Below are 27,145 nucleotides of genomic sequence, written 5' to 3' on the forward strand. Positions count from 1 at the left end.
GTTTTCTTGGTCTGTCACTCTCTCATTGAGATATTTCATGTTTCCTTCTATTTTTTCAGTCTTTTGGCTTTGTTTTATTTGTTCTTGTTGTCTTGAGAGATCATTAGTTTCTACTTGCTCAATTCTAGCCTTTAGGGATTGATTTTTGGCTATAATCTTTCGGGTTTCGGCCATAATCTTTTGGTTTTCGGCCATAATCTTCTGGTTTTCGGGCATAATCTTCTGGTATTCCTTTTCAATCTGGTCATTTCTGGAGTTCAATTTGCTTATCAGTTCATTTGGTTTCTGAGCCTCACTTTCCAATTGCATGATTCTACCTTTTAAACAGTTATTTTCTTGCCAGATCTCTTCCATTTTCCTCAAAATCTCAGTTTTGAACTCTTCCATAGCTTGTGAGGAGTTTTCCTTATTTGAGGAGGGTCCGGATGCTTGTTTGTTCTCCCCCTCTGTTTGCTCGGTTGTCTGGATTTTCTCTGTGTAAAAGCTGTCGAGTGTTAAAGACTTCTTTTTCTTGTTGTTATTCTTTCTCTTCTGAACTTCCTGATGCTGAGTAGCCATCATTACCCCAGCAGCTTCTCAGATTTATCCTCGCGCTCAGTGTCTGTCCTGTGCTGGAGGTTTCTTTACAAGTCTCAGGGCGCTGCTTCCACAGTCGTATACCCGTCTGCACTGGTTCCCCACTTAGGCTTTAGTTCCTGGCTGTGTCTGCCTCCACCCACGCCTCCGCAGTGCCTGCATTCTGCTCAGCCTGCGCTGTGCGCCCTGCGTCCTGCGCCCGCGCTCAGATTTCGCCTGCTTTCTTTGGCTTAATGGGGTCCTAAGTCTTGCTGCTCTCAGGAACAGGCCCCGGAGCTGCCAATGACTCGATGGGTGCCCCAAACTTGCTCTATTTCTTTTTAGCTGGCTTCAGAGCTCTAGATCTTGTGTGTGGAGGGGGTGGGGGTGGGGTGGTTGCTCATCCCGCGATTTAGTGAGAGCCCTTTATAACCTGGAAATGTCTCGATTCCACGTACCTTCCACGCTGTGCCCTGTTGTGGGGTTCCTTCGTTCGTCTGGACTTGTTTTTATGTCCCCTTGAGGAGTTTTGTGTGTTTCGGTCAGGAGAGGTTAAGAGCTGCTTCTTACTCTGCCGCCATCTTAACCCGGAACTCCAAAAGAAACCTTTTTTGACAGTGTGTATAGTACCTTGTTCCCCAGTTTCTTTGGCACAAAGGATGCTTTTTCTTATGTCTTTCATGGCGGACCTTCTTTTGTGTTTCTGTTGCTTAGAATTTGATTCCTTTTAGTGATTTTCAAAATTACATTGTTATAGAATCTATACTTGTTTATTGTCCTAGTTCTAGTATTTAGCTTTGTATCAGTTCATACAAATTGTTCCATTTTTCTCTGAATTCTGAGGGCTCATTTTTTCTTACTGTACAATATTCTATTGCACTCTTATATCATAATTTTTCAGCTATCCCTTATTTGTTTTTAGTTTTTTCTACTACAAAATTTGCTGCTCTGAATATATTGTTGTAAAGTATAAGCCTTTAATAATAATCTATATAAGATTACAACATCAGAGAGTTTTGGACTATTTAGTCATTTTTCTTACATAATACTAAATCAAAATTTAGAACAGTTAGATAGGATATTAGATTTAGACCTGGAATGTGGTTATCTAGTTTAAGACTTTTAATTTTACAGAAGAGGAAACTGGGTCACAGAGACTTGTGTATATAATTTGTCAAATTGATCCATGAATATAGTACTTTAGTTTGATATTATTCTATGATTATCATCTCTTATGATTATTATCTCTTATTGACTTCCTATTTTTAAAAAAAAATCTCTTCTAAGAATCAACACTATGTATTGGTGCTACGGAAGATGAGTGGTAAGGACTAGGCAATGGGTGGTAAGTGACTTCCTGTGGGGTCACACAGCTAGTATATGTCTGAAGTTAGATTTGAACCCAGAAGTTTTTGACCATTTCTAGACCTGGTTCTCAATCCAGTGGACCATGTAGTTGCCCCAATTCCCATATATTTTTGTCACTGTCAATTTGAATGCTATGAGGTGAAATGTCAAGTAGTTTTCTTATTTCTCTGTTAATGTTTTGGAGTAATCATTTATAGCTTTTAGTTTTTCTTTTGGTAGTGATTTGTTACCTTTGACCACTTGTCTCTGTGGAAAACATTTTTTTGTTAGATATTTATATTAATTCTTTACATATCTTAGCCAAGACCCATCTTTGACACAAAGTGACAGTGATTCTGAGCAAGTCATCTCATTTCTCATTGTCTGATAATTTTCAAGACCACAGTTTTCTTTTTTTTTAAACATTTTTTAAACATTTATTAATACTCATTTTTAACTTGGTTACATGCTTCATGCCCCTACTTTCCCCTTCACCGCCCCGCTCTCCCCCCACCCATGGCCGATGCACATTTCCACTGGTTGTAACATGTGTTCTTGTTTAGGGCCTATTTCCAAATTGTTGTTAGTTGCATTGGTGTGGTCGTTTCGAGTCTACATCCCCAATCATGTCTGCCTCAACCCATGCGTTCAAGCAATTGTTTATCTTCTATGTTTCCTCTCCTGTAGTCCTTCCTCTGAATGTGGGTAGTGTTCTTTTCCATAAATCCCTCAGAGCTGTCTTGTGTCATTGCATTGTTGCTGGTACAGAAGTCCATTACATTCTATTTCACCACAGTATATCAGTCTCTGTGTACAATGTTCTTCTGGCTCTGCTCCTTTCCCTCTGCATCAGTTCCTGGAGGTCTTTCCAGTTCACCTGGAACTCCTTCAGTTTATTATTCCTTTGAGCGCAATAGTATTCCATCACCAGCATATACCACAATTTGTTCAGCCATTCCCCAATTAAAGGACATACCCTCGTTTTCCAGTTTTTTGCCACCACAAAAAGCGCAGCTATAAATATTTTCGTACATGTCTGTTTAAGTATGATCTCTTTGGGGTACAAACCCAACAATGGTATGGCTGGATCAAAGGGCAGGCATTCTTTTATAGCCCTTTGAGCATAGTTCCAAATTGCCAGCCAGAATGGTTGTATCATTTCACAACTCCCCCTTACCTCTATCCCCAGACCACAGACTTGATGATTGTTGACCCATTGTTCATTTTACTCTTCTATTACAGTGCCTGTCCCCTGGTTTCTCAAAATGTTTCTGTGAAATCCAGAATGTTTATGATTTATACTTTTCTTAGTGTATTCATGTTCTGTATTATGACCCTTTTGTGGATATATCTCTCTCTTCTTTAGGCAAACACTAACTACTCAGTTACTCAATCTACTAATTTTCTCTGATTTCTTCCTTCACCCTACCTCAGCCCTACCCAAAGATGGTTATGCCCTTGATATTTCCTTGCCACATACAAATGTACCGCCTTTACATTCATGACCTCTGAAGTGTCTTCATTTGATCACAATCCATTTACTTTCCACCTCTCCCATTGACTTCTAATACCAAAACTTCTAGGTTAAAAAATACTGAAATCCTTTTATTCTACCATAATTTATTGACTTTTCATCTCTCATTTTTTCCTTTACCAAACCCTATTTGTGACCTCTAATTCCTTGTAGACCATTTCCCCTGAACAAGACATTCTCTCTTTTTACTTTCTTGACTCCTCATTGAACAAGGTCAACTCTGCTTCTCTGCCTTGGATGATTCCCACCATTTGACACCTTTACTCCTATATATCTACTGCTGAAAGTAAATGGAAAAAACATGCAACTATTCTAATTGAGTACACTACAGATTTATGTTCTACAACTTTAACTGGGCCTTTACTATTGCTAGGCAATTCTTTTATACCTACCTACCTACCTACCTACCTACCTACCTACCTACCTACCTACCTACCTGCCTACCTACCTGCCTACCATATCGGCTTACTATGTTCATTTTTTACAGCAGCTCTCCTATAATCTTTTATCTTGATTCAAATTTCCTTTGACTGCCCTTCTCAGCAGAGAACCTTAGGTCATATTTCATAGAAAAATAGAATACATTCACTGGGAACTCTTGTCTTTTCCTCTCTTCCACATCTCCTAAAATAAAACTTAAATACTGTGTATTGGTTCCAAGGCAGAAGTGCAGTAAGGGCTAGGCAGTGGGGGTCAAGGGACTTGCCCAGGGTCACACAGCTGAGAAGTGTCCAACTCCAGATTTGAACTCCCATCTCTAGGTTAGCTCTCAATCCACTGAGCCACCCAGCTGCCCCCAGCAGATTCTTTTTTCCCCCCACTTTATTTTCATTTATTTATTTGTTTTTTTTTGTTTAATTTTTAATTATTTGATTTAAAAATTTTTTATTATAAATAAATTCCCATAGTTACATATTTCTTATTCTTTCCCTCTTCCCTAAACCCCCCTAACCCCTATTATCCGACGCACAATTCTCCCTAGTAGAATCTTTTATTTTTTTATTTTAAAACGTTACCTTCCATCTTGGAATCAATACTGTGTATTGGCTCCAAGGCAGAAGAGTGGTAAGGGCTAGGCAATAGGGGTCAAGTGACTTGCCCAGGGTCACACAGCTAGGAAGTGCCAGATTTGAACCTAGGACCTCCTGTCTCTAGGCCTGGCTCTCAATCCACTAAGCAACCCAGCGCCCTCCCCCCCCCCCCCCCCCGCCTCCAGTAGATTATTATTATTTTTTTTTGTTTAAATATTTTATTTTTTTAGAAAAATTTCCGTTGTTTCATGATTCTTGTTTTTACTTTCCCCTTCACCATCACCACCATATCCAATGCACATTTCCACTGGTTTTAACATGTGTGATCAATCAAGACTTATTTACATATTATTGATAGTTGCATTGATGTGGTAATTTAGTGTCTACTTCCCAAACTATGTCCGTATTAACCCATGTGTTCAAGAGATTGTTTTTCTTTTGTGTTTCCACTCCTGCGATTGTTCTCATTGTGGGTAGCGTTCTTTACCATGAGTTCCTCAGAATTGTCCTGGGTCATTGCTTTGCTGCCAGTACAGAAGTCCATTACATTTTACCACAGTGTATCAGTCTCTGTGTACAATTTTCTTCTGGCTCTGCTCCTTTCACTCTGCATGAATTCCTGGAGTACTTTCCAGTTCACATGGAATTCCTCCAGTTTGTTATTACTTTGGGCACAATAGTATTCCATCACCAGCATATACCACAATTTGTTCAACCATTCCCCAATTGATGGGCATACCCTTGTTTTCCAGTTTTTTGCCACCACAAATAGCGAGGCTATAAATATTTTTGTTCAGGTCTGTTTAAGTATGATCTCTTTGGGGTACAAACCCAACAATGGTATGGCTGGATCAAAGGGCAGGCATTTTTTTATAGCCTTCTGAGCATAGTTCCAAATTGCCATCCAGAATGGTTGGATCAGTTCACAACTCCACCAGCAATGCATTAATGTCCCAATTTTGCCACATCCCCTCCAACATTCGTTACTCTCCCCTTCTCTCATTTTAGCCAATCTGCTGGATGTCAGATGCTGGGGGGTTACCAGCAGTCCAGTTCCCCTTGGGGGCGGGACAATTGAGCGAAAATGGAGTGAGAAGAGCCAGAGATCAAGTAGGTTTGCAGTGGCTCATCTGAAGTGCCATCTGTTGCTTTTAATTTTTATACCCTCTTTTCTTTATGATCTCATACAGGTTTTTTTTTCCATACATTCAAAATCACATATTACTTTTGAAACATCACAAGATTGACATTTATCAAATATCTTACTGTGGTTAAACAAAGAAGCAAGCTTGTCAAAAATTATTCATTACAGGGTGGCTTAGTTTGAACTTATTATTTTCAGCCATGCGTAAGGTACAAGTACATCAGTTCCTAGCTAAACATAATATTTAATTATATCTTAACTAATTATATTATGTATATATAGCTATGTTATACTATTCATTCCCATCATCAATCAAGGTAGTTATGGTAGTTGATTACATCCAATAAGATACAATAATATCAGTCTGGTTCAATGTTTTGTTCCCAATGTTTTGTTTTCTGTTATAGGATCACTAAGAATACAGTTCTGGTAGGGTGATTCTGTGCTAATTTGTCATTGCCTTAATTTCTTTGTGTTTCACTGTTTCTATGGTCTGTAGGAGTTTGGGAACAAACTCAGGCCAGGTATTTTCTTGCTGGGAACTTTAGAAACTTGCATTAACTCACTAATTGCTGGTTTTCTGCTGGGCTGATTCTAGGGGAAATTTCTATACTCTAAGGGGTTGTACAGGGGTTTATTTTTGGATAGTGGGTAGTCTTTGGCTGTGATTGTTCTTGCCATGAACCTGTATTGTTTTTCTGTGTCTCCTTTGAGCTGGATAAGGATATTGATTGTAATAATTTCAATGCAAGTGAATGTCACCGTAAAAAGAATCATATAGGATAAACTGAGTGTGGAATTTCTATCCTCCTGACAACCTGCCCTGCTGGATTGTCAGAGCTTGTGAGTAGCGGTGCTAACCTCACAGCCTCGATGGCTTCCGGCAGTCAGGTGATGCCTCAGAGTTGTTTTGATTTGCATTTCTCTAATTATTAGAGATTTAGAACACTTTCTCATGTGCTTATTGATATTTTTGATTTCTTTATCTCAGAATTGCCTATTCTTGTCCCTTTCCCATTTATCTATTGGGGGATGGCTTGATTTTTAATACAATTGATTTAGCTCTTTGTATATTTGAGTAATTAGACCTATGTCAGAGTTTTTTGTTATAAAGATTTCTTCTCAGTTTGTTGTTTCCCTTCTGATTTTTGTTGCATTGTTTTTGTTTGTACAAAACCTTTTAAATTTAATATAATCAAAAGAGTTTATTTTACATTTTGTAATTTTTTTTCTAACTCTTGCTTGGTTTTAAAATTTTCCCTTTCCCATAGATCTGACAGGTATACTATTCTACGTTCACCTAATTTTCTTATAGTTTCCTTCTTTATATTCAAGTCATTCACTCATTCTGATTTTATCTTGGTGTAGGGTGTGAGATGTTGATCTAAACCTAATCTCTCCCATATTGTTTTCCAATTTCCTAACAGTTTTTGTCATATAGTGGATTTTTGTACCCCCCCCCCCCAAAAAAAAAACAACCTCTTTGGGTTAATCATAGACAATCTTGCTGACGTCACTTACACCAAGTCTATTCCATTGATCCTCCTCCCTTCTGTCTCTTAGCCAGTACCATATTGTTTTGATGCCCGATGCTTTATAGTATAGTTTAATATATGGTACTGCTAGACCACCTTCCTTCAGGTCAGTTTTGCTGAATAATTTCTTTTAGTATAGAGTCCAAATTTCTATTAATTTCTGCTTTTTCAGGAAGACCAATGATTCTCTCATTGTCTCTTCTAGACCTGTTTTCTTGATGTCAGTTTTTCATTGAGATATTTCATGTTTCCTTCTATTTTGTCAGTCTTTTGACTTTGCTTTATTTGTTCTTCCTGTCTTGAGAGATCATTGGTTTCTACTTGCTCAATTCTGGTCTTTAGAGACTGGTTTTCTGCTATAACCTATTGATTTTCCTTTTCATTTTGGTCTATCCTGTTTTCCAGCTGTTTGATTTTGGTCTCCAATTTGCTTACCAAGCGCCTGAGCTCAAGGTATTTGTTCAACATCTGGTTCTTTAGCCTCTTGGGGTCTTAAGTCTTGCTGCTCACAGGAGCAGGTCCTGTTGAACTGGCAAGAACTTAATGAATTCCCCAAAATTGCTCTAACTCTTGTGTGCTGGCTTTGGCACTGTAGGTGGTGGTGGTGGGGCTGGGGTTGCTCAGCTCGCTTTTTAGTGACAGCTATTTCACCCCTTTATAGCAATGAAATTCCCCGATTCCATGTACCTTCAACACTGCACCCTGTTGTGGGGTCCCTTCATTCGTCTGGATTTCTTTTTATGTCCTCTTGAGGAGTCCTGCATGTGTGGGTTAGGTGAGGTTAAGCAGCTGCTTTTCATTCTGCTGCCCTCTTAACCTGGAAGAACCCAGTAGATTCTTTTTTTTTTAAAAACATTTATTAATATTTATTTTTTTGAAAAGTTAACATGGTTACATAATTCATGCTCTTACTTTCCCCTTCAACCCCACCTCTCAACCCCCCCCCCCCCCCGCAGATGTGTATTTCCACTGGTTTTAACATGTGTCATTGATCAAGACCTATTTCCAAATTGTTGATAGTTGCATTTATGTGGTAGTTTCCAGTCTACATCCCCAGTCATGTCTGCCTCAACCCATGTGTTCAAGTAGTTGTTGTTCTTCTGTTTTCACTCCTGTAGTACTTCCTCTGAATGTGTGTCGCGTTCCTTTCCATAAATCCCTCAAAATTGTCCTGGGTCATTGCGTTGCTGCTAGTACAGAAGTCCATTACATTCTATTTTACCACAGTGTATTTGGTCTCTGTGTACAATGTTCTTCTGGCTCTGCTCCTTTCACTCTGCATCAATTCCTGGAGGTCTTTCCAGTTCACATGGAATTCCTTCAGTTTATTATTCCTTTGAGCACAATAGTATTCCATCACCAGCATATACCACAATTTGTTCAGCCATTCCCCAATTGAAGGGCATACCCCATTTTCCAGTTTTTGCCACCACAAAAAGCACTTTTTTTGTGCAAAAAGCACAAAAAGGAGACTAAGCTATCACTCTTTGCAGATGATATGATGGTCTACTTAAAAAATCCTAGAGTATCAACTAGAAGCTTATAGAAATAATCAACAGTTTTAGCAAAGTTGCAGAATACAAAATAAATGCACATAAATCATCAGCATTTCTATATATTTCCAACACATCACAGCAGCAAGAGGTAGAAAGAGAAACACCGTTTAAATTACCCTAGACAATATAAAATTCGTAGGTATCTATCTACCAAAACAAACACAGCAATTATACGAAAACAACTACAAAGCACTTTCCAAACAATTAAAAGTGGATCTAAACAATTGGAGGGGCAGCTGGGTAGCTCAGTGGATTGAGAGCTACCAACAATTGGAAAAATATTGATTGCTCATGGGTAGGATGAGCTAACATAATAAAAATGACCATTCTACCCAAATTAATTTACCTATTTACCGCCATGCCTATCAAACTGCCAAAAAACTTTTTTACTGAATTAGGAAAAACTATAACAGAGTTCATTTGGAATAACAGAAGATCAAGAATACCGGTAGATTCTTAATAAAGGTTTATCCATGGATTGTCTGACTTCAAGGTTCTCTCTGTAGCCACTAGAGTAATTAATACAGTGACTGGCACATAGTAGTCCCTTAATCAATAGTAAGCACTTAAACTCTGCTTTTCCTGGCTTTCTAGAATTTGCTGGAGTAATTCACTACTGATATCCAGCAGTGCATTTAAAGCACTTATATTTTCTATAGCCTCTCCAAAGTTTATAATTTTTCCTTTGCCAATTTAATGGCTAATGGGTGGTTTCTTAAGAAATTGTTTTAGTTTACTTTTCCCTAACTGAATAGAATTTTTTCATGTGGCTATTGATAGTGCAGATTTCTTCATCTCAAAATTCATTTGTTTCTGTATGTTGTATACCCAGTTGAGTATAATATTTTGTAATATAGTTTAAGATTGGGTATGACCAGAAGCCTTCCTTTCTGCTTTTTGTCCCCATCTTTTCCCATTAAATTTTTGACTTTTGTGCCTTTAGATAATTTTTGTAATGGAATTTTGAAATGACATTGAATAAATAAATTAATTTAGGTAGCAGTGTCATTTTTTAACATTCGTTTAGCCTATCCAAGGGTAATTAATATTTCTCAAAATTATTTAGGACTCTTTTTTTATTTTTTCATTTAAACCCTTACCTTTTGTCTTTGAAACAACACTGTTTACTGTATAGATTTGCTGAATATATTTTTCTTTTTTAAAACTAAATTTCCCCAAATTTCACATAAAAGTAAATTGTCATTTTAAAAAGTTTTTTGGAAGAGAACTTTAACCAAAAGAAAGTGAAGTGAAATATAATATATTTCAGTTTGCATTCAGATTCTCTGGAGGCAGATGGCATTTTTCATCATTCTAAAGTTATTTTTTCAGTTAATTTTGGTTGACTTCACAATGTTTCTTCATCATATCAGCTAATAAAGGCAGTATTTTTGTTTCTTCTTTGCCTATGCTTATTGTTTCTTTTTTGTTTTATTGCTATCTGTTAGCATTTCTAGACTAGATTTCCCTGTTAGCATTTCTCTTTGAACCTCTCATTATACTGTTTTGCACCTCTTTTTGTATTATTGTGCATATATTATGCACATGTACATATGTATTATTATGTTGTATTTTATATTTATAGCTGTTTATGTATCTTATTCTTTAGTAGACCAATTCAGAGATTAACGAAATTCAAACATTTATTAATTCCCTACCAAATTTGCCAAGTCCCTTGGGATGAGAAAAAGGAACCTGAAATGTACCAGTTCTTTATCTCAAAGGAAATTGAGGATCAACAATATGCATACAATTCAATAATTGTAAGAATTTGAGGAAAAATCTGTAATAAACTTAAGTTCCTTGAGGTGATGGTATTTGTCTTTTCTAAACTTATGTTCCATATTTTCCAGCACTGTTTCTATAGGTGTTTAAGAAATGCTTATTGATAAGGGGCAGCTGGGTGGCTCAGTGGATTGAGAGCCAGGCCCAGAAACAGGAGGTTTTAGGTTCAAATCTGGCCTCAGATACTTCCTAGCTGTGTGACCCTGGGCAAGTCCCTTGATTCCCATTGCCTAGCCCTTCCCACTCTTCTGCCTTGGAGCTAATACATAGATTGATTCCAAGATGGAAGGGTAAGGGTTTTCTATTTAAAAAAAAAAAAAAAAAGAAATGTCCCTTCAAGTTATAATATTCATTTTAGACTACATGTTCTTTGTGAACGGATAGTGTTTCATTCAGCTTTTTTTTTTTTTAATTCCTTATGCACTGTCTTGTACATAGTAGGAACTTAGCAAATACTTTTTGATTTGCTCTGAGCTTATGACTTTTTTTTTTTGTAGCATCTCTGGCTGATGGCTGCTTATTCCCATCTTCAGTATTTCAGCATGTTGTTTATTGATTAATGCCCATTGCATTGTTGGACAGTCCTCATTTTTAGAAAGGTTTTCCTTATGATGAGCCAAATTCTGTCAACCTGTTAACCTCTTTAGACATTAGTTGGGAACATGATGAAAGTGTGGTACATGGTGACAAGGCTTTTTGTGATCAGTCATGGTAGAATGACATATATTGAAGAGGTCATGGATTTGTCCTCTTATCAGATGCTATCCAATTAATTTTGTTTCACAGATGTGTTAAGATTTCTGGGATTCCTCTAGAAAAGGTATGTAAGCTTTTCCTGTTTCTAGCATTGGCTTGGCAGGATTGTGTGAGTTTATAGGTGTTTATGGACTCTGTTAGGTCTCAAAGGAAACAAAAACTGTGAAAGCAATTATTATTCTGATGTGTACAGAAACCTCTGCAATGGGTTAGGCTTGTCCCTTACTGCATCAGTTATGTATTTTCCTGTCATAATCAGCATCAGTGTTAAAGTACACGGTCAAGTTGGCATCTACATCCCTAATAAACTTCCAAGCAATCACAAGACTTGATTGGTATGGGGATCTTTTTTTTTTTTTTTAAACATTTATTAATATTCATTTTTAACCTGTTTACATGCTTCATGCCCCTACTTTCCCCTTCTCCCCCTGCTCTCCCCTCACCCATGGCTGATGCACATTTCCACTGGTTGTAACTTGTGTCCTTGTTCAGGGCCTATTTCCATATTGTTGTTAGTTGCATTGGTGTGGTCGTTTCGAGTTTACATCCCCAGTCATGTCCGCCTCAGCCCATGCATTCGCAAACAATTGTTTATCTTCTATGTTTCCTCTCCTACAGATCTTCCTCTGAATGTGGGTAGCGTTCTTTTCCATAAATCCCTCAGAGAGGGGATCTTTTTAAGGAAAAGATTTAATTCTTTTCAATGCCTTTTACTCTAGCTAGCTTTGCTTGGTCAAAACATTGTGTCCATAGGCCTGAGTCAAGAGTTTGACATAATTTGAAGGTAGTTTGCTTTACTCTCTTTAGGATGTGTCTTAGTCCACTTCCTGTTATGTTCCCTGGACCTCTTAACATGGTAGGATTAACTGTTTATATATACATGCTTATCTAGAAGTTTAAAACTTGATCCTTGCCAAGGAAGAGCTAATAGTGTATTTGAGAAGATAGGATTGATAAATATGAAACAGTAGGAAATCACATGAGTCTCTTTGTAGGTATGTTCTAAGGTGATTATTTGTGTGGTATGAATGATAAATGCTATAGAAAAGGGGCTTCAACACCCCCCCCCCCAACACCCCATATCATAAGTCCCTTTTGGCAGCCTTGGAAGGCTGTGAACCCTTCTTAGAAAATACTAAATTACAGTTATAAAGTCTTAGTCTCTTCCTCTTTCTCTTTCTCTATCCCTACCGCCTAATCTAAATCTAGGGGTTCTCTATATGGACTCATCATTAGGAGCCTCTGCTTTTAGAAATTATTTTTTTTTAATTTTTAAAAAATTTTTAAACACATACCTTCCACCTTATAATCAACACTATACTATGTATTGACTCCAATGCAGAAGAGTGGTAAAGGCTAGGCAATGGGGGTTAAGTGATTTGCCGAGGGTCACACAGCTAGGAAGTGTCTGATACTTTTAGAAATTCTGAGAGCTAGAGTAGATACTGAAGAAGGATCTGGATAGGCAGATGGGACTGGCATTCTAGGTGAGGAGGATAGCAATATGAGTAGAGTTAACAGAGGTAAAAATGAGTGGGGTTTTATTATAAGTAAGACCCCAATTGCCACATCGACCTGAGTAATTGCTGTTACATGGTATATACAATAGGCTTGAGGAAAACTACAAATCATTTAATAATCCAAGTTTATTGTCTGTTTTCCTTTAATATAAACACTTGACAGTTGAAGTGGTTGGGCATAGGGAGCAGATGAATTTCCTGTCCCTGCTTTTCTTTCAAGTGATGACCTGGTTAAATATAAAAGGCATCCTCCAGTGCAGTGGGGGTGTATTTATAGTCAGCAAAAATCTGGGCTCACACCCCTCCCCCAACTCTCTTCAGTTAGTCTAGATTTCTGAAAATAAATGACAGCATAATCTGTTGCCACATGAGCATATTCTTGTACTAAAGTAGGTATTCTTCCCCAAAAACAATTTGGACTAGATGACCGTTGAGGCTTCTTCTAATTCTTTAAGTAATGATACAAAAACAGACTATTTTTGTTTGATGTGGTATAGTGTAGAGAGTTAGGGTACCTAAAAGTGGCAAAGTAAATTGTCAGGAAAACCCATCTTCATGAGTTCAAATCTGTTCTCAGACACTAGTTGTGTGACCCTGGGCAAGTCACTTAATCCCGTGCCTTTTGATCCTTATATATGTAATGTGAGCTGGAGGATAAAATGGCAAACCACTGTAGTTTCTTAGCCAAGAAAACTCCAATTGGCGTCAGGAAGAATCTGAAACAACTGAAATGACTGAACAAGTGTAGATGATCCTGAATTTGGAATCAGGAGCATGATTGATTTGCATTCCAGCTTTACCTTTTAGTCCCTGGATGACTTTGCTCTACTTAATTGACCACTTTGATCCTTCCCTTTTATTATTCCAGAAATGAAAATGATACTACTTGGGCTTGCCTGCCTTATAGTTATTGTGAAACAATATTTGAAAGTAACAAAATGGTGCTTAGATTTTTTTTATGAAGGTTCTGGTGCCCGGGACCCCTTTGGTATATATTTAACTTGAGTTGATGTTCATTTTCTCCTTCTGTTTGATGCCCCTTTGCCCAGTGGTGGGAAGATTCTCATGCTTCTAGGTGTGAATAATTTTCATGAGAAGCTGCTTCCTTATTTGTCAAAGTAATATATCTCTCTTTTTCTTCTACAGGAAAAGGGGCATAGAAGTTGTGCAGGTGAGTAAAGATTATATTTTAACTATTCTCTATCATAAAATCAACCTCCTGAAACTTCTAGCTCATGTTTTTCTCCTATATCCTGGGAAATTAATAAACTGATAAATTTTTAGGTGGTGGGGAGAGAGAAAAGGAGAGATTTTCTTATTTCTCTTCCCTCAAAATACATTTTATAACCCCCCCCCCCAAAAACACCCCAACTTCTGTCAACCTTTTTTTAATTCTTTATTTCCTTTTTAAATTTAGAATATTTTTCCATGGTTACATGATTCATGTTTCTACCCCCCACACCCCCGAAAAGCTGACAAGCATTTCCACTGGGTTATACATGTATTGCTGTTCAAAACCTATTTCCATGTTATTCATATTTGCGGTAGAGTGATCTTTTAACATTAAAACCCTAATCATATCCTTATCAAACTATGTGTTCGATCATATATTTTTCTAATGCATTTCTGTTTCCACAGTTCTTTCTCTAGATATGCATAGTGTTCTTTCTTATAAGTTTCTCTGAATTGTCCTGGATCATTGCATTGCTGCTAGTAGAGAAGTCCATTACATTTGATTGTGCCATAGTGTATTAGTCTCTGGGTACTTTGTTCTCCTGGTTCTGCTCCTTTCACTCTGCATCAGTTCCTGGAGGTCTTTCCAGTTCACATGGAATTACTCCAGTTCTGCATTCCTTTCAGCACAATAATATTCCATCACCAACATATTACCACAATTTTATTGAGCCATTCCCCAATCAATGGACACTCCCTCATTTTCCAATTTTTTTTCTACCACAAAGAGTGTGGCTATGAATATTTTTGTACAACTGTCAAACTCTTAAACTTGGCACCACTTTAAAGGGATAAGAAAGACTTCCTTCAATGTGCATGGGAAAGAACTTCTTTATCCTTCTGGTTAGTTGTTATAAGGTTTTGACTTCTTTGCATCCAGTGCTCTGGAAATTTACTCACCTTGTACTCAGCTTGGGGTGAGGGAGAGACCGGTTGGTATGTGGGCTTGTAAAAGAAGAGATCTATGGGTTGAATTTGGGTGGATGAGTAGTAGGTAAGGGATGGGAAGGGATAGAATGAAGGCATGAAGAATCTCTTTGGACTGTAATATTCTGGTTTTGGAATAATGTGATCTATCATATTTGAAGCTTTTTTCTTTAATTCTCATCTTGAAGGAGCTGGTACTTGTTAACTAAATAATTATGTAATACTGTTGGTAGAAAAGACCACAAGCTTTACAGGAAATCATAGGCCTATTTGTTTGAGAGTGAACCAATAATCTTGTTCCAGAGGAAGTTGGGATTCTTAAGTTCAGTTTTGGGAGGGAAATAAAATAACCATTTATTTCTGAGGCAAGGAGGGGATGGAACAAACTGGAGAAATAGAGATGTCCAATTCAAGGCCAAAAGAAACTTTAATATATAAAATAGCCTCAAAAAGGCCTTATACTGGGTTCATTTCATTTATGTTCATTTTAAAGAACTTTATTCTAGTATATTATATTGAAAAAATTTTTTCTTTTGTTATGAAAACCACTCTTGTGGTCAGTAGAGTTGTTATAATGAGGTAGAAGGGAATGGGGAGAGAGAGAAAAGATACCTAGAAATGACAGCAGAAGCAGTGTGCTTATTTAGGGTTCAGATGCCACAAATCTCTGTTCTTCAGGATCCAACTCACCCCAGTGATGAGGAAGATCCAAGAGGGGTATTGCTTTCAGTTGTGATTCAGAGATCTGGAAAAGTGATGTGAGTCTTGGAGCCAAAGATAAGTCTCTTGGACGTGTCCAAGAGAAGGAACTGTTCCCTTAAAAGCGGGAGGACCTAGTGGGCCCCAAGCCCAGGGATGGATGCTTGATATTATTTATTCACTTGAAACAGTAAACTAAGTCTTTTTGAACAAATGAGTTCAATACATGAAATCCTCAAATCATTTTGTCTTAAGTCCCTCCTCCACCCCATAATCCTATTTGCATACATCCCCACCTTTTATATAATATATAGTCTGTTTCTGATTCTATTTTTTGCTTCCTATAATTTCATATAGATACTTATAGGCTTCTTTATACTCCTCTTTTTGAATTATACATTACTATCACTTCAGGGATCAAATACAAAATCCTCTGCTTGTTGTTCAAAGCCCTTCATAACTTAGCCTCCTCCTACTTTATAGCCTTCTTAAACCTTATTCTCCAGTACATTCTTTGATCTGACCTCCTAGCTGTTCTGTGAGACTCTCCATCTCAAGGCATTTCCTCTGGCTATTCCCATGCCTGGAATGCCCACTGGCTTCCCTAACTTAATTTTAGTGTCTTCTGTCTTTTAATTATTAATTTTTATCAGACATGTAACTAATTTGTAGATATTGGCTTTAAACTGTAGAGCAGGGACTGTCTTTTGCCTCTTTTTTGTATCTTAGATCTTAGCATGGTACTTGACACTTGGTACTTAATGTTTATTGATCCAATGATTTTTACATTATTATCCTATCCTATTCCCCCCCCCCCCCCCCAATCCACTTGACTTGTGTATTCTTTACAGAGCTACCACTAACCATGGTGGTCATGGAAGGGCTGCAGAAGGATGGGGGGGGGGGGGAAGCAAAGGAGGGTTTGAGACAACATTCAAAGCTGTAGATCAGAATCTTGTTCTAATGGTGCCCTAGAAATACTATGTAGCACATAAAAATTTAAGTGACTGGAGGTAAGAACAGACAAATTTCTTAAAACAGTGGATTTACTTGCATAGAAGTTGCCCCTTTCCATTCTGATTTTTACCTAGCGTCCATCAATGATATATCAGGGAGTATGATGTGTCTTGACAGGTTGGTTGGGGGACAGGTTGGGGGACAGGTTGTGGATGATGGCATTTGCCCCTGAACTGGTGGAAGAAGTTTACCCTGGGGAAAAAAAAGAATTCCTTGTGGTAAGCAGCTGCTCAAATGCAGTTTCCCAGAGTAAATTCTATTGTGAGCTGCTTCAAGGGAGGTCCACTCATATTCTCATCAATAAACAAGCTGCACAAAAGAGAAAAATAAACAAACTCCCATTTCCGCATTCCTGTTTATACAATATCTGAAACTGTAACACCTCCTTCTGGAGGTGACCAGGGTTGATATCCTCTTTAGTCTCCCCCATCACATATTTCATATACAAATTCATGTTTATAAAACATCTTAAACTTTAATGCCTACTCACCAACTTCAAGGCATTCTTCCCCTTCCCCCATTGTAAATACAGTGAGACTTGAAGCTCAGGTGACCATACAGAAACTGGCAATTGAATGGAGCTTTTCAAGGTGCTCAGATCTTTATGCTATACTAATAGAAATAAGAACAACGAGAAGACTTTCACTGTGCTGGGAGTCTTTTTAAAAACACATATATGTAACAGTTTGTTGTGGAAATAGAAGCTTGGTGAACAAAAAAGAAACATTGAATATAAATAAAAATGCTGAAGTGAATTACTTATACAGTAAAATTGGGTGGGGCGAGGGGGGCAGCTAAGTGACTCAGTGGATTGATAGCCAGGCTCAGAGACCAGAGGTCCTGGGTTAAAATCTGCACTCTGATACTTCCTGGTTGGGTGCCCTTGGGCAAATAACTTAACCCTCTTTGCCTAGTCCTTAAACTTCTTCTGCCTTGGAATAGTAAACAATACACACTATAGAGTCTAAGATGAAAGATGAGAGTTTAAAAAAATGAAACAAAACCCCCCAAAAAACCTGTGAATCCTATGAGTTTAAATGTGTAGGATAGTGCTTAGAGGGGCATTTGTCTTGAAGTTCACTATTAGTCTTTATTCAGGGACTGGCAATGGATTATTCTGGCTTTAAATCTTATTTTTTTAAACAAATTTTCATTGATACTTTAAAAATGTCACCTGAATTTTTGTGAGTATATTTTTATCTTTTTGAATAAATTTATTTTTTGTTTTTATATTGCCTGAAATTTATCCCATATTCCTTCTCCTCTCCTTCCCCCTTCTAAAGATCCATCCAATATAATATATAACAGTATTGTTTTAAAAGATAAATAACGAAAAAAAGAGCAACATTAAATCACTTAAAAAAAAAAGGTCTGAAAGTAATATGTAATGTACCAAACTTGTAGATTTTCCCCTCTTGCAAAGGAATGACTTCCCATGTCTCTTTTTTGGAACCATGCTTCTTTTTCTGATTTTTGCAACTTTGACTTTTCGTTATTTTGTGGTTCTTTCTGCTTGCATTTCTATAGAAATATTGTTTTCTTAATAATGCTTTCTTCATTCTACATCAGATTCCCAAGCTTTTCTGTATTCATCATATATACCCTTTAGTTTTCTTTTCTGCTTTTGTCTTTTTGGCACTGAACTGATTGTAAGCTGCTCAAGTGATATACTATGAGTGATGAAATGTTAGGAAACCTGACTTCTGTTCTGGGTTCAGTTAATAATCCAAACATGAGGCTATTTGACATGAGGCAAATCAGTTCCCCTGTGTCACCACAGTTCATTCAACTGAAAAATAAAAGGGTCAAATAAAGTGAAAAGACTTTTTTTTTTTTAAGTTCTTCAGGTGCTTAAGCCCATGAAGCTTGGCTCCAAAGAGGATTCTTTCGCCCAAGTTAAAAAGCAGAGATTCAAGCCCAGTAATTCTTATTTCAAATGTTTATGACAGAAGATGGGAGCAGTTGGTCCTGAACTGGTGAAGAGACTTTATCCTGGAAGAAATATTTGATGACTTTTTAACTGAGATTGGAGAAAACAAACACTGTGCACATTAAAATGAATTGAATGCTTTATAGAATCTGATTACAATCTCCCACATCCTTACCTTTTATCTTAGTATCAATTCTTTTTTTATTAAACTCTTACCTTCTGTGTAAGAATTGATGCAAAGTATCCAAGGGAGAAGACTGGTAAGGGCTAGGCAATTAAGCTTCTTGATTTTTTTAAAAAAATCTCCTTTTTCTGGAGGTAAGGAAAGACATCAAGTGAAAATGTTTAAAAAAAATCCAAGCTAATAATAGAGTTATAGTACAATTCTAATTTGTTTAAATTGGAAAGCACCATTGGAAAACCTTCCCTCCCCTCCCCCCACCCCCCAAAAAAGAAGATAAAGCAACTGAAACAAAATATAGCCTGTTAATTTGGGAAAACACCATGTCATTTGTAAGTTATTGTAGTTTTAGCTCATAGGTGATTAATCAGTAAACAAACATTTATTTTTATTAATTAATTTTTAAGCCCTTCTATCTTAGAATCAATACTCTGCATTGGTTCCAAGGCAGAAGAGCAATAAGGGCTGGGCAATGGGGATTAAGTGACTTGCCCAGGGATCACATGGATAGGAAGTGTCTGAGGCCAGATTTGAACCTAGGATTTCCTGTCTTCAGGAAATAGCATTTATTAACCATCTACCATGTGTCAGGCACTTTGCCAGACTCTGAGGATACAAGGATAAAAATGAGAAAATCCTTGCCCTTGAGGAGCTTAACAGAAACCTTCGAAATAAACATTTTATAAATTTGTGAGGAAAGTCAATAGTTGGTGAGACAGACAGGAAAATAGTTTATTTAGAAGGTGCACTTAAACCTGAGACTTGAAAGGATTTTAAGAAGCAGGTGATTGGAATTTCAGGTTGGGACATTGGAGGCAGCCTGTCAAGTCCTTGGAAATAGGAAGTAGTGTGTGGCATGTAGGAGGCTGGTTTGGCTGGCCTACTTATGTTTATGGAAGGGAGTAAATTTTTATGAGACCAGAGTCATTGTTTGGGGATTCAATGAAGAACCTTATATACTCAGAGAGCATAGACTGCAAAAGAGATTATTTCCTTGTGATAAGCAACAGATTTAGTGTAGTTTCCAGGAACAAATTCTGATCTCCCTTGAAAGAAATCTGCTCATATTCTCATCAGTAAACAGTCAAAGAGAAAATACACTGATTCACCTACTGCATTCTTGTTTATACAACATTGAAAACTGTAACACTGAGATTTCAGGTGGTACTCATTGTTGCTATCACCTTCAAGTCTTCTTTGTTGTGAATATACTGAGGCTTGATATTCAGATGGCAACTTGGCATCTAAAAACTCATGGGAGTCTCCAAGGTGAACTCAAGACAATCATAGATCTAGAGCTGGAAGGGACTAGACCTCCCACTCATTTTACAGATGAGGAAACTAACAATTTAGAACAATAAATGGTTTGCCCAAGTTACTACTCTTAATTCGTGTAATCAATAGTTAATCAATTACTCTCATTTATTACTGGGATATAGAGGTGACTTAAGGGGCAGCAAGGTGGCACGGTGGATAGAGTATGTGGTCTGGACATAGAAAGACTCATCTTCCTGAATTGAAATCTGATCTCAGAAACTTACTAGTTTGACCCTGGGCAAGTCACAAAACCCTCTTTGCCTGGATTTCCTTGGATATAATGAGCTGGAGAAGGAAATGGCAGACCATTCAAGTATTTTTGCCAGGAAAACTACAAATGAGGTAAAAAAAAGTCAGACATGACTGGAACAACTGAACTGTAGAGCAGCAGCAGTGGTGGCTTTGGGCTAAGTCTGCACAAATAGAAAACAAAGTTTGATGTGGCCCTACCATGAGTTTTTCCAAGTATGATAGTTTAGTTGTGTATCTTTTGTCAAAGGACCCACTGGAGGCTTTAGAAGGTTGATGGTCAGGAATACAAAAATTTGTTGAAGGAATACATCCCCTTCTTATACCTCTGTTTCCACATTTGCTTATAGGTGATAAGGATTTACATTAGTTGCTATATAGGTTTGTCTTGAGGAAAACAGGATTTTCTTCTTATAACTTAAAGAATTGTTTGTTCCTTTTCTGCAACAATTCATTGCTATGACTTAAAAGGGACTTTGTGGAACAGTTAAACTGGACAGTAACAGTAAAAGCAACTAATCTTTTATTTCATTCTGTTATTTCCTACTCGTAGAGAAGTTAAGGCACATATACCTCACATAAGCTACTTGTGACTTAAGTGGATACTCAAGGGCACCAAGGGAAGGATACAGCTGGAGTGATCACTGGACATCTTTGGGCTACTGAAGGAAGAGGAAGGGGATTTTTTTTGAAGAGACTGTGCTTCTTGTTGGTGATGTTTCTGGCTTGAACTCTCTGGTTGCTTGACTATTCTTTGAATCCTTGTGGAAGATAACTGAGATTTACACTTATCTGGACCATGTTCCTCCCTTTAAGGCCACTCATTATACTAAATATTATGATTCTCTGCTTATAGTTATTCTTTATAAACCATATGGAAAATAACTGTGGTTTAGTTTGATATAGCCCAGGGTCCACACTCTTAAGACCCTTGTGTGATATAACCAATGTATTAGGGTGTCTCACTTCTTGGAGTGACCTAGAAACTCTTGAAGCCAGAGTCTAGTTAGTTTCCCATCTCTAAAATCAGGAGACACCTACTAGTGAAGGTATGTGGAAGATAATAAAAATTCCTGGCAGATTCCAGAAAAGAGAACATGCCTATCAGACTTGAGAGAGGGATTTGGTTACAACAGAGGTGGAACATCAAAGGGAAGGAGCCAGAAAAAAAATAAGTGTTTTTTTTTTTTTCTGGATTCTCTCTCCCCTTTTCCTTCTTCCCCTCTGTTTTTCCTCTGCTGGTTCCCTTCACCCTACCAATCATTCAGCAACATACTTAACTTTACACATTGACAAATTGGATATCAGGAACCAAGAGTTTAACAGTTTTCAAGTTTTAACACTTAAATACACAGTGGAATAAGCCCATGGTTCCACCTCTGCTATTTTCTGTCCCTCTAACCTTGGGCACAAGGTACTTGGCCCCTCTTTAACTTACTTTCTATACCTGTAGTGTAGGGTATAATTAAACAGCATTGTTTTGTTTTTTGTTTTTTCCCTTTTTTTATTTAGAATATTTTTCTATGGTTACATGATTCATGACTCACCCCTTTCCCTTCTCTTTCCTCCCCTTCCTGAATCCAACAAGCAGTTCCACTGGGTTATACATGTATCAGTGTTCAAAACCTGAAACAGCATTGTTATAAAGATGAGATGAACTGTTTCTAAAGTGCTTTGTAAACTTTTGCTATTTAAATGCCAGCCATTTTAATTGTGAGTCAAGTTATAATAGTATGGCTCAGTCAGTTCTCAAGCAATTATTAAGTGTCAATGATAGTGTTAAAACAATTCTTGTTCACAAAGAGCTTATTGTAAATCCTGTAAGACATGGCTAAATGTATAGACATATAAAAAGTAAACCAAAGGTTATTGAGGAATAAGAGTAGCTGGATATTGAGGACAGTCTCAGAAGTTCTTATGTAGAAAGTAGAATAGAGCTGAGCTTAGAGGAAATGTAGGGATTCTAAGAAGTGGAGGTGAGGAAGAGTGATACCCAGCTAACAATTTATGAGATGATTTGAACCTCCTGTTTCCATAGGGGTGCTGAACCTGGACTTCTGGGCTATCTAGTGATCATGATTTACTGCAGTTTTTATACCCTTAAAGTCTACTAAAAGTAACTAAACTTGGGCAACAAGGCAGTTAAAATCTTGAAGAATAACAGATTTGTTTTGTTCTCCTTTAGGAATGTTGGCAAAGGACTAAAGTACTTTAGAGCTTAGTGGCAGTGTGGAGTTGGGGAAAAGAGTCCCCTAGTTTGGAATGTAGGTGTCTGAGTTGCTTCCTTGCCCAATTCTTATCTTCATGACTTAGGCAAGTCACTTTCACCCTGTGTGGCTTAATTTCCTTATTGTGAAAGTGAAGAATTTAAGTATGAGATGATCTCCAAGGACCCAACCACTATAAATCCTTAAATCTTATGAATGTTGTGATTGTGGTTGCTTTTAGAGTTTCTCATTCTTTTTTAAGCCTGTCTAGCTTTAGCCCTTAGGTTGTCAGGGACAACCCTGAGACATGGACTTCAGTTGGTAATGGGGCATGGTTTTTTCATTTTTAAACATTACTGGGTACAAGATAAACCAGGATGTTGTGAACACCATTATGCTGCCTGTTGACCTTTGGTAGCCTGGATAGGCATATTTATTACTCCATTCCCAAATAGAAATGATTGGGGATGGGGTGGACTTGGTTTCACTCCCAAAGATTCCAAAATGAGTTAACTTGTGGAGGTCTTTTTTTTTTCTTGTTTTGTTTTTAAACCCTTAACTTCTGTGTATTGGCTTATAGGTGGAAGAGTGGTAAGGGTGGGCAATGGGGGACAAGTGACTTGCCCAGGGTCACACAGCTGGGAAGTGTCTGAGGCCAGATTTGAACCTAGGACCTCCCATCTCTAGGCCTGGCTCTCAATCCACTGAGCTACCCAGCTGCCCCCAGCTTGTGGAGGTCTTGATCAGCTCTGGGCTTAATTCCTTGGATGCCCCTTTTCCCCTTCTCTCAGTAATAATAATGATGATAATTTTTTGTTACTCTGTTGATTCAGTCATATTCAGCTTTTTTTTTTACCTCATTTGGATTTTTCTTGGCAAAGATACTAGAAAAATTTGCCATTTCCTTCTCCAACTCCTTTTTCAAACAAGGAAACTGAGGCCAACAGATTTAAATGATTTGGTCAGAGTCACAAAACTGGTAAGTGTGTTAGGTCAGATTTGAACTCAGGAATGAGTCTTCCTGATGCCAGGGAGGGCACTTTATCTACTGTGCCATCTAGCTGCCAATCATAGTAATAACAACAATAGTAATGATAATAATAATAACTATATTATAGAATCTCTTAGAGTTTTAAGGTTTATAAAGAATTTTGCTATTAGGTGGGGCAGTGGATAGACCCCTCAAACTTGAGGTGGCTTTTTAAAAAATCCTTACTTTTTGTCTTCAAATCAATATTAAATATTATTTGCAAGGCAGAAGTATGGAAAGGGCTAGGCAATTGGGATTAAGTGATTGCCCAGGGTCACACAACTTCAAAGTACTTGAGTCCAGCTTTGAACCCAGGATCTTCCTTCTCCAGGCCTGGTTCTCTATCCACTGAGCTACCTACCTGTCTCTGAACCTAGAGTTTTAACTGACTTAAGCTAAAATGTGACCTTAGTCCAGTACTATGTAGGTCAGTGATGGCAAACCTCTGACATGTGTAGCCATTTTCGATGATACACAGTTGCGTGTTGCCACATACAGAGAAGTATGATCAGGTCATTTAGCTTCTCAATCTCTTTACCCACGGTTTAGGTTAATGATATCATCAGACCAACAGAATTTTTGAGAGGATAAAAATGAGATAATAAGCTCTGTTAATGCTATTATTATTATCATCATCATTCCTCTAAAGCAGCTTTATGCTCACCTTGTAATAATTTAAAAGATATGTTATTTTTCCTTTTTAATATCACTATTATGTCTACTTAGCATTTCTGGATCACTGAATATGCATTTTTAGTGCCTAAATTGTTTCCCAGAATTTTGGATCCATATTATACCCATTTGGCATACTAGCAAAGTGAAGCCAATGAATCTTGGATGACTTCCTTATAGTCACTCATACCTGAACTTAATGATTTCCTATTTGGTACCTTTTTCCTGGAGAAAAAAAAAAAGAAAAAGAAAAAGCCATTTGTTGCCTTTTGGTTAATAGTATCTCTTGCATCTGTGATTCAGGAAGAGACCCAGAGAAGAAGACTCTCCCTCTTTTATTCTTAAAATAAACATATTTATTTAATTAATTTAAAACTACTTAAAAACGGTTACATGATCATGTTCTTTCTCTCCCCCCTTCTGGAGCCAAGGAGCAATTCCACTGGATTTTACATGTATCATTGTTCAAAAGCTGTTTCTGTATTATTACTATTTGCAGTAGAGTGATCGTTTAGAGTTAGCATCCTCAATCATATCCCCATCAAACTACATGATCGGTGATTTTTTCTTCAGTATTTCTGCTACTTCTTTCTCTAGATGTAGATAATGTTCTTTCTCATAAGTCCCTCCGAATTGTCCTGGATCTTTGTATTGTTACTACTAGAGAAGTCCATTATGTTTTATTGTGCCACAGTGTATCAGTCTTTGTACAATGTTCTAGTTCTGCTCCTTTTGCTCTGCATCAATTCCTGGAGGTCTTTCCAGTTCACATAGAAATCCTTCAGTTCATTATTCCTTTCAGCACAATAATATTCCATCACCATCAGATACCACAGTTTGTTCCTCAATTGAGTCATTCCTCAATTGAGGGACACCCCCTCATTTTCCAATTTTTACCACCACAAAGAGGGCAGCTATAAATATTTTTGTGCATGTATTTTTCCTTATCTCTTTGGGGTACAAACCAAGCAGTGGTATGGCTAGATCAGAGGGCAGGTAGTCTTCTAAAGCCCTTTGGGCAAAATTCCAAATTGCTTTCCAGGATGGTTGGATCATTTCACAACTGCACTAGCAATGCATTAGTGTCCCAATTTTGCCATAATCCCCTCCAATGTTTATTACTTTCCTTTGCTGTCATAGTGGTCAATCTCCTAGGTGTGAGGTGGTACCTCAGCTTTGTTTTGATTTGCATTTCTTTAATCAGGAGGGATTTAGAACACCTTTTCATGTACTTATTGATAGTTTTGATTTTTCTATCTGAAAAGTGCCTATTCATGTACCTTGCCCAGGTGGGGTAATGGTTTGATTTTTTTTTTTTGTACAATTAATTTAACTCCTTACAGATTTGAGAAATTAGACCTTTGTCAGAGTCTTTTGTTATAAAATATTTTTTCCCAATTTGGTGCTTTCCTTCTAATTTTGATTGCATTGGTTTTGTTTTTGCAAACCCTTTTTAATTTAATGTAATCTCTTGTCTTTTGCTTGGTCTTAAATTCTTTCCTTTCCCATAGGTCTGACAGGTATACTATTCTTTGTTCACCTAATTTACTTACAGTGTCCTTCTTTATATTTAAGTCATTTACCTATTCTGAATTTATCTTGGTGTACAGTGTGAGATGTTGATCTAAACTTAATCTCTCCCATACTGTTTTCTAATTTTCCCCGCAGTTTTTGCCAAGTAGTGGATTTTTGTCCCCAAAACTGGGCTCTTTGGGTCTATCATAAACTGCCTTGCTGAGGTCACTTACCCAAGTCTATTCCATTGGTCCTCCCTTCTGTCTCTTAGCTAGGACCATATTGTTTTGATGACCACTGCTTTATAGTACAGTTTAAGATCTTCTACTACTAGGTCCACATCCTTCACATTTTTTTTCCATTATTTCCCTTGATATTCTTGATCTTTTTTTCATCCAAATGAACTTTGTTGTAATTTTTTTCTAATTCAGTAAAAAAAGTTTCTTGGTAGTTTGATAGGTATAGCACTAAATAAATAAATTAATTTGGGTAGGATTGTCATTTTTATTATATTAGCTTGTCCTTCCTACCAATGAGCAATTAATGCTTTTGTAATTATTTAGATCTAGTTCTAATTGTGCAAAGTGTTTTATAATTGTGTTCACATAATTTCTGTGTTTGTCTTGGCAAATAGATTCCTAGACCCTCACTCTTAATCTTAAATATCCTGTTTTAGTAATTGTTAATACATTGTTCCTTATGTAACAGTGGTCCTAGATTTGAGGGATTAAGGCTGACAAGTGACTGCTTTTCTTGGATTGTAGGTCTTAGGATATTTCCTTTATTGGAAAAAATGGGTGGGTAAGATGAAAAGCAATTATAAACATATCTGTAATTCTGGAGTCTGGTTGCTTTGTTTAGAGGATGGTGTGGTGAGGAATGGGAATAATGGGTGATCTGAGCATAAGTGGTTGTGGGGCTTTATTTTTTGCTAATTTTAAAATTTTGAAACTTTAAATTTAATGGAACCAGGCAGAAGCAGAGTACATTTTATAGGTAAGATAAAGGACTGGCCTCACTGCTATTTCTATTTTTCAAATTCTATAAGAATGTAAAAACTTCATCTTTTGAATAGCCTGTAGTTTTCCCAAACAGTTTTCCTGGCCAGAAGCAGGGCAGGAAAGTGAGTTACTGGATCAGGGCACATTACTTTCCACTTTTTGTTGCCAGGGAACTGTTGTGTTCTTCAGATTTTCAGAGTTCTTTTTTATGGACAAAATATTATTGGAATGAGCTAGGAATAGCAAAGTATCACAAGAAGAAGGACCGAGAGACTGGAAAAGACTGTGTAACCTTTAAATGCAGTAATATCCTACAGGAAAAAGAAGATGTAGGAAATGTTTTTTAAAGAATGGCACTATAATGCATTTAAAAGCTTTTGACTTTCCAGTATTTGGGGAAAAAA

General features: G+C 37.3%; 1 protein-coding gene across 1 annotated transcript in view; it reads left to right on the plus strand.

The window, feature by feature from the left end:
* ITPK1 (inositol-tetrakisphosphate 1-kinase) overlaps positions 1-27,145 on the plus strand; it is a 369,408-nt gene that overhangs the window by 73,499 nt on the left and 268,764 nt on the right. The window contains exon 3 of the mRNA XM_044665036.1: positions 13,910-13,934. Within this exon, the coding sequence (XP_044520971.1) occupies positions 13,910-13,934 (25 nt within the window). The remainder of the gene's footprint in view (positions 1-13,909; positions 13,935-27,145) is intronic.

Source organism: Gracilinanus agilis, chromosome 2 (genome assembly GCF_016433145.1).
Source record: "Gracilinanus agilis isolate LMUSP501 chromosome 2, AgileGrace, whole genome shotgun sequence".
In the NCBI taxonomy this organism is placed as follows: domain Eukaryota; kingdom Metazoa; phylum Chordata; class Mammalia; order Didelphimorphia; family Didelphidae; genus Gracilinanus; species Gracilinanus agilis.